This window comes from Coturnix japonica, chromosome 15 (genome assembly GCF_054131305.1).
Source record: "Coturnix japonica strain WE chromosome 15, WE-NBRP24, whole genome shotgun sequence".
Taxonomy (NCBI): Eukaryota; Metazoa; Chordata; class Aves; order Galliformes; family Phasianidae; genus Coturnix; species Coturnix japonica.
The window spans coordinates 3,712,157-3,728,914 of NC_140677.1; the positions used below are offsets into that span (position 1 = coordinate 3,712,157).

General features: G+C 49.3%; 1 protein-coding gene across 1 annotated transcript in view; it reads left to right on the top strand.

Moving 5' to 3' along the window:
- Positions 1 to 1,520: 1,520 nt before the first annotated feature.
- The window catches only part of RYBP (RING1 and YY1 binding protein), a 34,674-nt gene continuing 19,436 nt past the window's right edge, over positions 1,521 to 16,758 (top strand). The window contains exons 1-2 of the mRNA XM_015875430.3: positions 1,521 to 1,795; positions 2,612 to 2,737. Coding sequence (XP_015730916.1) covers positions 1,764 to 1,795; positions 2,612 to 2,737 — 158 coding nt within the window. The 5' untranslated portion in view covers positions 1,521 to 1,763. The remainder of the gene's footprint in view (positions 1,796 to 2,611; positions 2,738 to 16,758) is intronic.

Genomic DNA, 16,758 nt, shown 5'->3' on the forward strand with positions numbered 1-16,758 from the left:
AAGTTACACAGCTCTGATGCAAAATCACTAAAATGCATCTTTACTGCAGCGGCTGACGGGGCCGGAGAGCCTGAGTTAATATTTATATTTGGCATCCAACCCTACGCACAAATACTGACTTTGGCTGTGCATGTAACGTCCCGGCTTGTTTTCATACCCATTTCTACCAGTGGTCCAGGTGTGTGGATATATCCCCTGCTCTCAGCACGGGGCTCAGGACATGATGTGGGGCTGCCAGAGGGTGCAGCTCTGCTCAGGGGGATGCGTGGATTGGAGTGAGGGCCACCCCTGTTCCCTGAGCTGCAGCAGGAAGAGAGAGTAGGAACAGTCCTCCTGTAGTTGTGAGGGCTCTCAGACAAGCAGCTGAGCACTATCGGTACCACTGAGACAGTGCCATTCTGTGGTGCCGCTTTGTTTAAGGCAGTGATGGCAAATGGCTGTGGTTGCAAACAGAGTTGGGCTGCTCCGGAGCCAAAGTTTCAGCATGTTCTGCCTGCGCTCACTCTCCTTTGCTGACACTGTCCTCAAACACGTTGCTGTTGTCCGTAACAGTTTCTCCTCCACCGCCATGGTGGAGTCCTGGCAGCACTCACACAACAGGCCGCCGTGCCCCGCACACACCGCCGAGCGCCTGTTCCCACACACGTCCCCACAGCAAACATTGATGCTATCGTCTAAAAGAGCAAAGATGTTTGGAAAACAGCAGATGCGATGGGAAAACGACACTTCCTACTTGTGATAATTACACAACCTTAGCTCTGCCCTCGGAAGATGTCTGCTTCTTGCTGCACCGCTCGGGAACTGGGAGGGAGAGAGAGGGCTCCGTGCAGCCTGAGGGAGGGTGGGCTCCCTCTGTAAGGAGAGGGGCTCAGTGGGCGCTGGGGTGGGATGAAACCTGCTGCTCATAGAGCGTGTCCTGAGCACCACAGCCGGCTGGGGGCTCGGAGCTGCTTTGTGCAGCACCCCTCAGGAGTCCGGCTTCATTCGGAGCGCAGTGTGCGGATCGGCACCGGATCCACCAGGACGTCGCTGACTGGTTACAGCCGTGCTGTCAGAGGACTTTAACTCAGAGCCGTGTCTGCGCAGGGCTGGGGGCTGGACCCGAGGAGCAAAGCCAACTCACTGGGGCACTCTGTGAATCGCTCCCGAAGCCAGCGGCCCTCCCCGGCGCTCGGAACGGGCACGCAGCTCCTCTGCCCGACGGCCAACGCTGCCACCCGCACCTCCGCGAGGCGGGCCGGGTCTCGTGGGCCGCCCCACCCGCAGGAACCCCGCGAGGGGAAAGGGAAGGGAAGGGGTCGCCTCCACCCGCAATAAACCCATCCCCTCCTCCCGCGGTGCGCCCCGACGGGCGGCGGGCGGACAGTGCCGGGTGTGACTGCGGCGGGGCCGGGCCGCGGGGCTGGGACGGGGCGGGATTGGGGGGAACCCGTCGGGGCGGCCGCGGCGCGGGGGGCGCTCCCCGCTCAGGGCCGGCGGCGGGGCCGCCACCATTGGCCGCGGCACGGCGGAGAGCTCCGCCCGCCGGAGCGGCGCGGGGAGGAGGAGGAGGAGGCGGAGGAGGAGGGAGGGCGCCGGGCTGCGCTGCGCTGCTAGTCTGGAGCGGAGCCTGGCAGCGGCAGGAGCGGCGGCGCGGGGGTGAGCGGCAGCCGGAGCCCGCCGGCCGGAGGCAGCCCCGTCCCCCTCTCTTCCCCCCCCTCCCCTCCGCCCGCCCTCCTCCCTCGCGGCTTTCTTTGTGCGCAGGGCAGGGGCGGCCCCGATCCATGGTCATGGGCGACAAGAAGAGCCCGACCAGGTGAGCTGGGGGGGCGCGGGGGCGGGCGGGGAGCGGTGTCTAAGATGGAGGGAGCGTGGGGGGGCAGAAGGAAGGGAGGGGGACCCGGCCGGGAGCTGCCGTGTGCGGGGATGGCGGCTGTAGGCCCCGAGCTGCGGGCGCGTGGGGCGGGGGGAGCGGCGGCGGAGGGGCGCCCTAAGATGGAGGGAGGGAGTGCGGGAGGGGCGGCCCGGCCTCGCCTCGGCGCCAGGTGCGGGACTCGGGCGGGAGGCGGCTAAGATGGAGGGAGCGCGGAGCGGGGGGAGGAGGAGGAGGAGGAGGAGAAGAAGTGTGCGCGGCTCTCCCCGCCGGTGCCGGGCTGATCTGGTGTGAGAGCAGCAGCCATGGCGGCTCGGCTCGCACACGCACTCCCGCCCCGCACACTCACTTCTCCCAGACAAAGGGAGATTTAACAAGGTGGAGGCGGCGGGCGGGCGCCGAACACGCCTCCCGGCCTTCCAACTCTCCGCCACGCCGCCCCTCCGAAAAAGGAGGGCGAGGGGGAGACGGCCCCCGCTCAGCGCTGCCCCCGCCCCGGGGCTCGGGTCGGCCATCCCGGCAGCGCGGTGCGGCCCTCACGGGGAACGGAGCGGAGCGGGGCCGCGGCTCCGGGCTCGGGCCGCGCTGGGGCGAGCGGAGAAAGCGCTGGGTTTTCAGGGCTCAGTAATATGGTTTCTAATGTGTGTGTTTTCTTTCTCTCCTCCTCCTCTCTCTCTCTCTCTCCTCCTCCTGCTGCTTTTCTCCTCCTCCCCAAACGCACGCACACACACACACAACGCTTCTCCCTCCCTCCTCCAGGCCGAAGAGGCAAGCCAAACCTGCCGCCGACGAAGGCTTTTGGGATTGTAGCGTGTGCACCTTCAGGAACAGCGCCGAAGCCTTCAAATGCAGCATCTGCGATGTCCGGAAAGGCACCTCGACCAGGTACGTCACACCTCCTGATGGTTCATCGCACGGAGTGGTTGGTTTTGGTTTTGCAGCTCCCTGTTCCCGGTTGTGTGTATCCCCCCCATGATGTGCTCCAGCTGTCCCCATTTGAAATAGTGTGGGTTTTAAAAATTCTCTTTCAAGCACTTAATTATCCCCAGGAAGCGTGTTCTGTGGCTGTGGCAGTGACCTGAATCTTTTTGTTCTCTGCTTTTCTGTTGCTGTTTTGAGAAAGAGCCCTTAAAGCTCTGCAGGCAGCCAGGAGTGCTCAGATGGTGTTTTAGGGCAGGTGGCTTTATGGGGAGATGTACCTGTGTGTTGTGCTGGAGTGACAATAACTAGGGGTTAAGGAGTGAGGAGGGTGGCAGCTGGGACCACAGATGGCACCAGAGCACAGCTCCCATCCAGAGGTGTTGATCTCTGCCTGTTGTCGCCTGGAAGGGATTGGCTGTTGTGGGGATGGAGTTTGTTTCGGAGCGCTTGAACTGTCAGCTCTGTCTGCCTTCTCCTGAGTAACTTCGTGTGGTTCTGAAGCTGACATGGAGTGGTTAATTTAACTCCCCAGTCCCCCGGATTGTGCTCTTCCAGTTAGTTGGTTCAAAAAGCCTGTTCCAAAAGGACCAGGTGGTGCTAAAACAGGCACATGGTGCTGCTCTTCTGTTTTGCTGTACAGTGTTGTCTCCTGATTTCCCTTTCCTGAACGTGCATGTCCCGTATTTGGTTCATGTTACTCCTCTCTCCATCAGGGCAGTGTGGTCTGTTAGATATGCCTTGTGGGAAGCATCGTCCTTTTCCTACTTATGATGAAGCAGTGTGTTGTGGTGATGCATGGGCAGGCTGTTCTTGTGAGCTGGGTGTCTTGATGGGATTGACAAAGGAAATCATGGCATTGTTGGTTGTTTGCCTGTGCTTTAAGCAATGTGAAGTGGTGGTGTTTTAATGGGGTACGTGCTTTTGGGCTGTCGAAGCTCTCTGAGTTCCAGCCATAGGATGTGGTGTTCACTGTGCGCTGATTGCAGGTAGCCCTACTTTTTACAAAAATATGCTGAGATGTTGAGCTTAAAAGTTACTTCATGTCGTTGAATGCAGTCCAGCTCTCGGGACAGCAGCACTCTGTACATGCATAGATCTGATTCTTCTCTAGCTTTGTTAGTTCTTGTTTTGTCATGCAGCTGAACCTTCAAAGCGTGCTTGAGTGCTGTGGGTTTCTCTTCTCCTGGCTTTACCTTGATGCAGGTAAAACACGTCGGTCCTGCAGCTTCTGGTACAAACTGTGCTGCTCCAGTGCAGCGCGGAGCCCTGCAGTCACTGAGAGCACTCACAGAGTAACGTGGAGCATGTGCAGAGTGTTTGTAGGAGGGGAGTCTTAATGAGATGTAGGAGTCCACATGGAGTGTGGCTGGTATCGTACCGGACCATTTTCATTTGGCCACCATACTGATGCTCCTTTGGAGAGCAGAAGCTTTTATGGTTTTTTTTCCCCTCTTTTTAAATGAGAAATTTCAAAAGGTTTGTTGAGATAGTAAGAAGGTTTTGTCTTCTAAAGGGCTCTTCAGAGGGAAAGCAATTCATGGTTCACGTTAACAACCACAGCCTTACTTGCAGATGTGATCCATGGGTTGCAATGCTGTGTCTGTTTAGCTTTTTTTATAGGCACTTATGAATGGCTTCTAATTTTAATTCATTTAATTCATCAGCTTTCTATTCATTTTTACCGCTTTCTAAATTGCTTTTGTTTGTAGAATTGGAGAAAGTATTTAAAATACTCAATGGACCATCATGCCTTCTTGCATATTTATGTCATTTATGGATAAATGAGAAGTTCGCTCAAAACATTCAGTTGTATGATGGGAAGGGAGGGGGTGAGAGAGCTCTGTTGTGGTTCTGCTCTGTTACTGTGTGTGATGAACAAGTTGATGGCTGGGAAATTCATCAGGATTTTTTAAATGAATGACTGATGGAAGGAAACCTTGTGAGCTGTGATTGATAATTTATTACCTGAAACACGATGAGCTTGACTTCTGAGTTGTAATTTAACAAGTTGATGTTACTTAGCCCCATCTGAAACTGCCTTGCATCAGTAAGGCTCACTTTGATAGCGTTTATCAGAAACTAACCAAATGCACTTTCTAAAAAACCCAAGTGAAAGAAGAGCATCATAGATGTGATGAGGCAACTTGTTTTCATCAGATCTTAGTGGGAAATTACAGGGTGCCCAGCATTTCTATGAAGATCTGATACGACCTGTTCCTCCCCCATAGAATCCGTTCTTTGCTGTAGAGTTTTGGCTGACAAAGCTTCTCATACCTAAGAACTAGTGTTAGGCTGTTAGCAGTTCTTACTGTGTGTCTGTGTTCTCAGGCTTGGTCCGATTGCTGTGTGTGGGAGTGGGGCTGGCACCCTGGACGAGTTGGACTTTCTCAGTTGCAACTATCCCTATCTCAGAAAAGGAGCTTTAATTACAGTAAGAAGGTACAAAGCAGTTGTGCAAACATTATACTAAACCTGTAGTATTTACTTGAGTATTGGATTTTGATATGGGTTGTTACTGACTCGCTTTCCCCAACTCTGCTCTTGCTTTTTATGGTTAAACTCCACTCTGGTCGAGTATATTGAGTGTGGAGCACACTGAGTTTTTCTGAGTGTTCGTTCTGTGAGGATAGCAGCAAAGATACAAGCTGTGTTCAGCGCCGCAACATCCAGTTCAGTGAGGTGACAATTTAATTGGCCAGCTTGGGAATGAGTAATAGCAACGTGCTTGCTGGGCTTTGCAATCATTTTCTTTCCTGGAGGTTTCTGCATTGGTGCAGTGGCTCAGGAGCTGCTGCTGTCACCATTCCCATGTGTGTGCTGTGCTGCTCGGGTGGCTGCTCTGCTGGAGGCCGTCTGCTCCTGAATGCAGAGGGATGGAATGAAGCTGCTGCCAGGAGCCCTGCTCCACCAACACACGTTCCTTTCCAGTACCCGTTCCCTCTTCAGCGTGGAAGGAAAGTTTACTTTGGATTTCCTGAGAATGTTAGGCTGTGTTTGGCCTTGTATTCCCTGTTAAGGGGAGTTGTATGTCCCTGCGTGAGGCATCACGACATTCTCACTCCCCCATTCTTTCTCTGTTGGTTCAGATATGTCGTGTTCCTCTGCACTTCTGGGAGCTGCCTCTTCTCCAGGTGTGACTTTAAGGCTTTGCTGCGGAATAGGATGTCCCTGTATTTCACAGAGAAAGACACTGTTTCCTCAAGTTTTCCTTTTGGTAAATGTATCAGCAGTGGAGGTGGAAGCTTCTCTGATGTTCCCATGTCTCTGACTTCAAGATAAGCACTTTCACTGTCTGAACTTCGTGTCCTTTATTGTAAATGTGCCTTGATTACAGAGAAATGCTCTGAAAATCATCACCCGAAGATGTGCAAGCAGCAATTAGATGCCTGGCTTGCAATAAAAAAGAACTTGTAAATAGAAAGACAAGTTGCAATGTCTGTGTCCTCTGGAAGGAATGCATTTAGTAGTAAGTATTGCTGTGTGCTGGTTGCTGGTATCTGTGTGTGCCCAAAGCACATGGTTTGGGGATTGCATAGGCTGATCTGAATGTACATTTCATTGTGGAGCACTCAAGGACTTTGCATCATTGGGTTTTCATTCTTCTGCCATCCCTGTTTTTGGGATGCCAAGCCAAACCTATTCAGTACAGCTTTAAAATGTGTGGAACAAGTGTCTGGATGCTGGCCTTCACCCCCCATCACTTCTCCAGGAGCTCGCTTTGCATGTCTGCAGTAGCTGTGCTCACACCTTGCAGAACACAAGCTGCTGCTGTGCCCCGCTGCCGAGTGCTCTCCTGCTCTGTACCCGGGCTGGGCTGACCAGAATAGACACCAGATAGCCCTGCTATTCCTGGAATGAGGAATCGCTTCTGATCCTGACCTCTGCAGAACTGATACATGCCCTGCTTATTTGCTGCCTATTAGCAGGACTGCTCTTTTAAAAATGCCTGCTGGTGTGTAGCTGTGGTGTAGGTTAGAAGCAAAGTGGTTTTCATTCAGTCCTTTAATGTTAAATGTTTTTCTCCCACATTAGGGTGGGCTTTATTTTGTCATCATGCCTGGCCTTTTAAGTGGGTTATTCTCTATGAAAATTGAGTGTCTGCCTCTTCTGGGAAAAAAGCTGCTGGGGAGGGGAACTCGGTGCTTCTGCTCTAGGATATTAACTTTGCTCACTGACTGTATAGGACAGGAGTGAAATCATCTCTGCTTGTCCCGCTGGTGGCTGCAGTTCAGTGGCAGCTGGTGGGTCTGTGTGAGCCTGGAGCCCTGCAGGTGTCCCTGCACCTTGTGGGTCTGGGGATGTGTGCCCTGGGGGCTGACTGCTGGTGGGGGGTGAGAACAGCGTGGTGCTGCCTCGGTCATTTCAGTTGCTGGAATTCACAGTACGTGTTTGGTAAATGTTTGTCAACGTTCAAGGAGTTCTTCAGACCTCAGTTTTCTCGTATCTTATTTACCAGCACTGTCTGAAACCGATTGGTTGGTACTTTCTGAATGTGTAGTTGAAGAACACTTTTACTAGGTTTGGCAAACCCTCAGTGGTGTGGGAGCTAAAAATAGGAGGAGCCTTCTGCGAATCTAGCATTTTACAAGCAGAAAATGCTGATTGTTCACAGCAAGACCTGAGTTCTCAGGCTGTGGTTTGGTGATACGCTGCTTGACTTTGTGACTTACGTTGTTGCACTTCAAATGCATCAGCCAGCATCAGTTATAAACTGTTACTGGTACAGATTCAGCTGCTGTTTTAACCAGCCTAGAGTTGGTCTGTTAGGCTCTGTCTGAGCGGATGAAGCTCTTCAGCTGCAGATCATCTATTATCTGTCATCCTGGTGCAAGCACAAAACTGGCATAGGATCAGGCTCCTGTGCTTTGGCAGCTGGGAAGAAGTGAGAGCCGTGTCCTGGTTTGCTCTTTGCTGGTGTTTGGCTCTGGCATTAATGATCTGGTTACCCCAATCCCAGATTTTCTTTTGGGCTTCAACACCTCTGGGTTCATTCCACGCGGGGAGGATCCTCTGTTCATGTGTAGCATCTTGAGATAACGCTGAGCTGTAGTCTTCCAATTTGGGTACTTGAAGTCTGGTAGGTGACAGATGCCATAGGCTCAGTGTTAGCTGCTGAGGCTCACTTTTCTTCTACCACTCCTGCTCCTCAAGATCCTAGTGAGGAATTTTAACTATACCTATTGTGATGCTTTTGTATTAGCGAAGGAAAAAAAGCATATTTAACAGTGTAGTAAAGTGTTTAGTGTGGATAAAGTGTATTATAGCTTTCATGCAGAATGCCTGTTTGGGTTAAATGATGGCATATTGGAGGGTTTAAAGATCTATCCCTAATTTCTTCTGGAGACGGTGTAAAGGTCTGATTGATAAACTGCAGCACTGAACGTGTTAATCTGTCACTGATAACACCCAGTGTGGGTATTATTTATTTTCTCCTTCTTCTATAGGCTGCTTTTTTTGGAGACAGGAATCCAAGTCAAAGCATGCATGTGCATGTAGGAGGAGAGAGCACGCGGCTCTGTTACTGCTGGGCTCCCTGGGACACTGGGCTCCTTCTCTGCAGGTCCGCATGGATGGCTTGTAGGCAGAAGAATGCAGGGTGACTCTGCGTGCCTGCCTTATATTGAGAGGACTGTTTCGTGCTCCTGTCAGCTGCCCCTGGGAGGGCTGTACATCTGCAAGTTCGATGTGTGGGTTTTGTGTCCTGGTGTGGCTTCATCAAGTACACGGAGCCTTGTCTGAACTGGAAATAGAAAAGCTTTTGTACGGGGTTGCCCTGAGGAAGTGGTGGATGCAAAGAGCAGTTCTCTGTGGACACCTTTGACTCGTGCAAGATCTTGACTTACTGTCCTGTGCTGCGTGTTAATGTTCCCAGCAACCCTCGGAGCTGGGGAGCTCTATTGGGGCTGAATTATTAGGTCTGTGCAAACAATGCGTGTGACCCACAGCCCCTGAGGGATGAAAGGTGTCAGGCAATGTGCTGAGGGCTAGATGAGTTATTTTGGTTGGCTCACTCCAGCTTTTGTGCTTGGATGCCTCTGCCATAACTCCAGGCTAGTTGGCTGCAGGCTATGAATCAGGTGTCCGCTCCGCTTTAGGAGTGGGAATTGAACAGCTTTGCTGTTGGTGTTCTCCTGCTGCAGTGCTGCTCCTCTTCTCCCTGCTTCCAGACTTGGAAGGACAGGCAGTGGCTTCCATTCTTAAGAATCAAAGTTGTTGTTGCCTGCACACAAATACAGCATCATGGTGAGAGGTAGACTTGGCAGCATGTGTTAGCTGGGCAAAGGATGTGCTCTGTGTTCTCCATTACGTGCAGACCTTTTTGTCTGTGTGAGCCTTCCTATCAGGAAACCCGCTGACCTATTTTGTGGGCTTTCAGGTGGTTCTGTAGGTTAGTGGGTTTCAGTTCCACAATGTAGGTCACTTGCAAGGTGCGCCAGAGTTTCATAACACAGCTCTGACCTGAAATCAGATTCACACACACTGTAGATGTGGCTGCGTCCTGCGGCTGTGCTTTTCATCTCTTTAAACCGTTCTCCTCCCAAGGCACAAGGACAGATCTGGGCATTTCCAGAGGGAGGTGATCTTGCAGGATGGCTTAGGAGCACTTACACAGCATGTATATTTCAGACAGGTCAGGACACACTGCTGTCACTTGCTGCCTTGTCTTTAATTAAGACACTGTTTAAAAAAAAAAAGCAAGCAGATTGCAGCTATTACAGATTACATTCATACTGTAAGCAGATGTCAGCATTACTGGAGTAAGGTGACAGTGCCCGTGTTGTATGTGTGCAAGTTCCTCTTGGAGGTTCCACGTTCTAAATACTTCGATTTCCTACCTGTAAGCCGTGAATCCATTTAAACTCCTGGTTATGTCTGGAGGTGTGACCAAACCTTTGCTGCTGTTCTTCCCATAAGCCAGCTGCTAATTAGGAGCATGTTCTTTGTAGCAGAGCGCTAATTGGGATGCTAACAAATCCGCTGTCAGCTGAGCGATGGAAGTGGTGTGATGCTGAGTGGCTCAGCCATAAGGTATTGCTGCTTGTTGGCCTGCTCACAACAGAGGGTACATCTGGGACCTTGCTTATTTTGTAGCAATAGGTCCTGCTGGAACAGCATGGGAAGGAGGGTACGGACTTAAAGCACAGATCCTGACAGCAGGTGGGTGGCTGTGAGAAGAGCATTGCCTGGCTCGAGGGGCTGCTCTGGGGTTGTAGAGCAGCCCATGCTGCAGGGCTCAGACAGAAACACGTGTAACTGTGTGCTGCAAAAGCCTTCTGATTTTTTAAATTGATTTTAGCTTTCTGACGGCTGTACGTCCCGAAGCCCACACTTCACAGCAATTTGCTGAGAGCTGAGATGTGCCATATTTAAGCAAGCACAGCGTATGCTTTATGTCACTTGCTATGTGGAGGTGCAAACTTCCAAAAAAAAACCTATCTGCAGCTTAATGTCTGAGTGTGTCCGGGAGCTGCGGATACTCCAGCTTTAGGATCTTGTCTGGTTGGTTGTCTTCAAACCCAGTGGCAGTAAACCAAGCCGGTTTTGGGTTCTGTTTAGGGGTAAACAAGGAGTAAATGTTTGGACGTGTTTCCTGAAGCAGAGTGCTCTTTGGGATCCCTGAGTGATGATGGATTGCCTGTAACACGCAGAGGTGCTAAGTGAGACAAAATATCTTGCTGAGATAAAGCTGCCTGCTTCAGATTTATATTGTTGAGTAGACAAACGTGAGACTGATTATAATCTTGAAATACTTTTCCTGAGCTAAATTATTTTTGTGCGGGTGGAACGACGTCTGGGTAATTCATGTGCAATTTAACACAGCCAAATCACAGAGGTGGATGGAGGATCCAGAAGTGCTGTGTGAAGATGGCCAGAGCACTGCTGGGTTTGTGGGGAAGCCGTTAATTGAAGAGAATTCCTCCTTGCTTTATTTATTTCCCCCCCATGTTATTCTGGATGTGGTGGAGAAATACACAGAAGGATGTGTGTTGTCTCTCACTTCACCCAGGTGGTGGAGGCACCGTCCCTGAGGGTGTCCAGGGAATGTGCACTGAGAGAAACCATTATGGGCACAGTGATGGTGGGCTTGGACGGTGATCCCCAGTGATGGGAATCATGGAGGTCTTTGACAGCTTTAATGGTTCTACGATTCTCTTTGCAGGTGCCATTGGGGTGATCTGAGTCAGTGTAAAAGGAGCTAGGAGTCACCTTTAGGAAATGAGCTTGCTGAATGTCCTCAAGCTGCCATTCTTTAGTCTGTCTGCTTGTATTTGCTGTCTGCTTGAGCTTGCCCAGGAAATTTATGCCTGTGTTAGGTGCTCCATCCACACCTGCTAAGGAGCTCTTGGAATAGGGTTCTGCTGCTGTCAGGGAAGTGAAGTACTGAAAGAGCAAGGTCATATAGAAGTGTCTCATTGCAACGAGGAGATAAAGTGGGGCTAATTTACCTAGGTTCCATCTTCTGCAGCGAGACTGCTGTTGTCAGAGAGAAAAGTATGTTATAATTCAATCAAGTATTGTGTGTTCTTCTGCACATGGAGTTACGGGGTGAAGTTGTCAGCATCCCTAGCAAGGAGGTGCCCATGGAGCTGTGTGATGCCAGCTAGAAATGGGCAGTGTGTTCAGGTGACTGCAATGGGAATGGGCATAGAGCTTTGGGGGACAGAGCTGCACTCCTAAAAGCTGCTCTCCTGTTATTTATTAATTCTTACTATGGTCTGTGGCTCAAATTGTTGGCAGTTTTTCCAGTGGTTGTTTTTGGTCTTTAGAAATGCTGGAATGTCTGTGGGGAAAAATCCTTAGGTGGGATTCTCCCATTCTCAGCGGAGTTGTTCATCCCTAAAGCACCATGAGGGATGAACTCTGCTGTGAGAAGGATGCACCCTTATCTATTTCTTGCTCTGTATGTTGCTTGTATGTTCCTATGGCATGCCGGGCTGAATGGAGTTCCTGCATATGTGTCTGCACTCTGCAGCAGGGAGCAAGTCAGGCTTTCCTGTGGCTCTGGTGACAGTGTCACCGTGTCTGGAAGTGGTATTGACAAGTTTTGCTTAGGGAGATGGGGTACATACAGCATGTGGGGGGCTAAGTTAATTTTTGGACAATTCAGGTGGTATGGCACAGCTGTGTTACTGAAGGCATTGGGTTGTAAGAGCTGCCTGGTTACACATGTGGGACAGCAGTGAAGAACACTCTTCATCATGGATGTGGGAATGTAGTACTCTGGGAACAATTAAGAATCGTTAATTAGAAGCACTTGTTGCCGGATGTGACTCAAGTTGGTTGCAAGTTGCTTCACTCATGAGGTCAGGAGGATCCCTGCATTCAGATGGGTGCTCTGGTGTCCCCAGCTCTGTGTGGGGATAGGTAGCAATGCCAGAGCACCAGCTGGGGCATCTGCAGGTTTGTTAGCTCTTTTATTTACAATTATAGCTTGAAAGCACCTCTGTGAGGTGGGACTGCAATTTACATGCAGAAGTTCAGACCTGGGAGTGCCTCTTCTCAATTCCTCGGTTGTATCTGCAGGTTGAAACGCACTGGGAATTTACACGACTGTGCTGAGTCTGCTATTACTCAGCCAGCATTCAAAGTGATAGTGAAACTGCATCACCAACAACAGCTTCCTGACCTGTGTGAAGAGGGTGACGTTTTTTTCCAGTTACGCATTAACCAGCAGATACAAAGTCAGCAGAGCGGAGTGGTACAACATCCATGTGCGTGCCAGGTACCTGCTCTGCAGACACACAGCTGTCAAGCAAGGCACGGAAAGCAGTGCACAATAAGGGACCTGCTGTGTTTCTTTACCAGTTCTCAGCCTTTTCCTAAGGGGCAGCATTTAGCACTTGCTCATTTCTAAGAGCCTGCCACAGGCATGAGTGTTGTGGTTTCCTTGTGTTTTGTTACATGATGGTGCACAGCATAAGGAAATGCCTTTTTAAGCACAAGCGTGGGGATGTGGAATGCTGCTGTAAGAAATTAGTTTAATAGCAGTTGGTGACTGTATTTCTGAACGTGCTAGCATTGAAATGTCATGGTGATTCGACAGGTAGGTGACACATGGAGACAGTGACCTTCTGTTGTTTGCATCATGCTCCTCTGAATCACGTCCAGGGGCTGCAGAAGTCAGGGCAGCACTTTGCTGGCAATTACAAGAGCAGGATCAGACCTCTGAGGCTGATTCCTGCAAAGAAAGGGAGTAAACTGGCATTAAACTGAAGATATCTTTTGTGGTCTTTCTGTGTTCCAGGAGCTTTTTTTTTTAAATATCTATTTAAAAGGAATGAATTGTGTTGTATGAAGCCCTAAGTGAAGCTCCAGGGACAGAGTCTGTTAAGCAGAGAACCCTTTGGATTTCTCATTGCCTCAGTCATCCCGGTACCCTATGAAGTTTGAACAGTGCTGAGACCAATGAAGCTTCAGATTTTATCATTTTAGCATTAATATACACGTCAGAGACGGTAATCAAACTGGGGCCAAACCCCTTCTTGTTACTCCATGGGAGGAACCAAAATGCTCAGTCCAAAATATTCATGAAATATTGTAGGACCATAGTTCTTAATGAGTCTCGTCTGTCCATAGTGTATTCTTTCTGCTGCCAGCAGGGAGAAGTTCTTGATTGTGATGTTAGTGTACAAATACAGTTGTCGTCTTCCTGCAATTGCTCACATGGACCAAAACGATGACATTCCTTCTGCTGCGCTGTGTCTGTGCCTCTGCTCATGGAGCTGCCAGGTGAGTTTTAGCTTCAGCAGCTCCAAGTATGGCTCCTCTTGGAAGAATTTCTGGCTCAAGGCAGAAGTTGTTTTCTTTCCTGTCCTGAGCTGCTGGGACTGTGGTGTTTTTTGAAATCCCATTCATCTCCTCACAAAAGTTTTACAAGTACTGCTTGAATCATGTATAGCCTGAAGAATATCCTGGGGATAAAGAGGCTTAAATAATCTTTACTTGGGCTGCTCTGGTGTGTAGCTTACATTGTGTTGAGTACATGGAAAGCACTAAAGAAAATCAGTCCTTTACTGTAAGAACTCTCCCAGACTGAAGCTGAGCATTTCTCTTAGTGAAATGTAGTGTGCTAAATTAAGTGAGATGTGCAAACGTGTTTTGGCTTAAGGTTTTTGTTGCTGAATACAAATGTTGTGCTGCACTCAAATGAAATCCTCTTGTAAGGAAAAAGTTTTCTGATTAATAACTGTGTGAGTTGATGAATAACTTTGTTTCACTTGATTTCTGAAAAAACATCCTGTGTTTTCTGTGGTTGTTAGTAGGGAGAGCAAGAATGGGAGCAGTATATTGACACTGCTCTTACTAAAAACACATTGATATTCTCCTAACAATTCAGTGCTGACTTCCAGCTCATGGGCGTAAAGATGAGTGTAAAAGTGAGCTTCTTATTTTGTTGAATGTAAGTTCCTGTGCTCAAAACATGGAGCAAAAGCAATCCCATGAAAATCAATTAGAATAATAGAGTACAGCCATTGCAAAATAGCATTACAATAGTTAAGTAATTATCCCACTGCATGACTTAGCAAGAGGGATAAATAATGCATGCAGAATTGTGTTGGAGCTTGCAAGGGAGGTTGGTGCTGGGAGCGTGGGGGAAAGGTGCAGACGGAGCTTCTGCTGGGGAAGGTGTGATGGGCTGAAGCCTTGTCATATTTGAGAGGGGGCAAAATAGACAGTTGTTTTTTCATGCTCATTTGAAGATAACTTTCAGGAAGAAATCCTCACTGTGTTGGTGGATGAACTCATAGTGACATGTTTTTCCCTCCTTTGTGTGGCACGTTGGAGTTAAAACACACGCTTAGGAAAGGTGCGTGAGGCTTCACGTGGGACTGCTCCAGGACTGCTGGCGTTGGTCTGGTGGCTGTGTGGCCTCAAAGGGAGGGTTGGAGTGATGCCCACTGGGTCTGGGGGCACGGTGTGTGTTAATGATGATGTGCTGCTTTCTGCATAGGAGGTGGTCCCACCTGTGAGATGCTCAGCTCTGCCAGCTGCAGGAGGAGGCTGTGAGCGAGGCCACCACACAGCTCTGTGAAGGTGTGAGGGCTCAATGGCACACAGATGCATTGCAGTGACAGGTCAGGAGGCCGAGCTGCCAGGTCAGGGTATAGCTGCTGGCTGGTACCGTCCCAGGCCGTGGGGCAGCACCTCTTAGTGCCCATCCTGTTCTCCTCCCTGATGCCCCCTCATCAGCACAGGACCAAACCAAGGATCCTGCTCGGTTTGGATGTGTTATTTCCCTTTATGTTGCAGAAGTTTTCCTTTATTGTGTAATGATGGGTACTGCATGAAACAGCTCTTGAGGCTGAGGCTAATGAGCGTTTGTGTAGTTGGAACTTTGAATAGAAATTTCAGGGAAATTGTGCGATGCCTTTGTGTTATACATTGCTAGTAAAGCTCTGACAGCCCCTCACCACTTGTGTTTTGGGGAAGCTGAAACGGTCTTTGAGATTTCCCCAGTAGCTGCTGTTCTGTGACAAGCTCAAGTGTGAATGTCCTGAGGATGCAGTGATCAGAATGCTGAGCTGCTGCTGTAACGCTGAAGGAGTCTGATAAAAGGTTGGTGTAATTGTGCCATTTGCTTACTTTAGTTGTCTAAAGCTTTGCACCATACTCCAAATATTAGTTAATTAATAAAGAGAATAATTGTCCTGGTGCGTAACTTGATAAAGGCTTCTAAAATTGGCACCTTAACAAATGTATTGATTGATTATTTAAAGTAATTCCCATGTCTTAAAGAGCCACTTAGTATTGAGATGCGGCATTGCTGCCCTCCAGTTCTGGGTCTGCGTGGGTTCCCTGTGTCAGTTTGTTCAATACTCGCTGCCGCTGACCTTGGATAATTAAGAAGTCTCCTGTTTGGAGGAGATAAATGCTGCTTGTGTTTGGCACATGACTGATTAGCTCAGCCATGGAAGTGTAGTTTCTGTGCTGCTGGCAGGATGGATGCTGCCCTGCACAGCTCCGTGTCCTTCTGTGCTTCAGCGCTGAGGCTGTTTGGATGCCTCCCTGGGCTCCAGCACCTGAACCACTTTGAATGGGCCTCCTTTCTCCCTCAGGAAAGTGTGCTACGCTTGTCCTGGCAATAGTACTCTGAGGCAAAGGTGGCTAATAAGTTGCTTTTCTGTTTTGTCTTTTTTCTTTCTGATCTCTTCTTACTGATACAATAAAACCATCTCAGCAGTAGTAGTAAATCAAACCAAAGAACAGCTTTAAAAATGCAGCTGCATCCATGCCAGAGTATTTTAGCTGATGTTAACTTCCTTTGTATTCTTGAGAGGCAGAACAGTGGTGGCAAGTAGTGTTCTGCTGGGCTGCTTTGTTTGCACACTGCGGGGCACTGTCCCTGATGGGATCTCTGGGTGTGGGCACCCAGGAGGATTGGGGATGACATGCACTTCTTATGGACTCAGCTTCCGAAGCCAAATCTGTAGCCTTGAAAATCTGGTGGCTTTGTAATCTTCCCCCCTGCGAGGGTATTATTTATTTGGGAAATTGCATAATGCCTGTTACGCAAGCAGTCTCTTTTCAGCAACTGTGTAAAGTGTATTATAGGGAAAAAAAGTGGGTTTTTGTATGTTAAATTCAGGCTTCAAGTGGCACAAAATAGGTCCCACAACTGAAGTGTTTTAATGAAGAGAGGCTTTAGCGAAGCTTGCATTCTATTTATAACGGGATTGAGGCAGAGCGGAGCTCAGCTCTCACAAACACTCACACCTGTTTCCACAAAGAACTTCAATTCCATGCATCCAGTTCTGAGAAACAGTGATTAAGTGCATGGGCTGTGTTGGAGATGGAATCAGCACAGACCTGTTAAACTGATCTATGTTGTTTATTGGCTGTTTTTTTTTTCCCTAGAATATCTTTAGTAAACAAAATCTTAGCTGAGATATACGTGTACCTCGCTTCGCAGCATCTCACTGAAGGATTTACTGCTTACCTTGAGTTCTGGGTCCATTTTTTCACTTCTGTACACATCCTGAAAT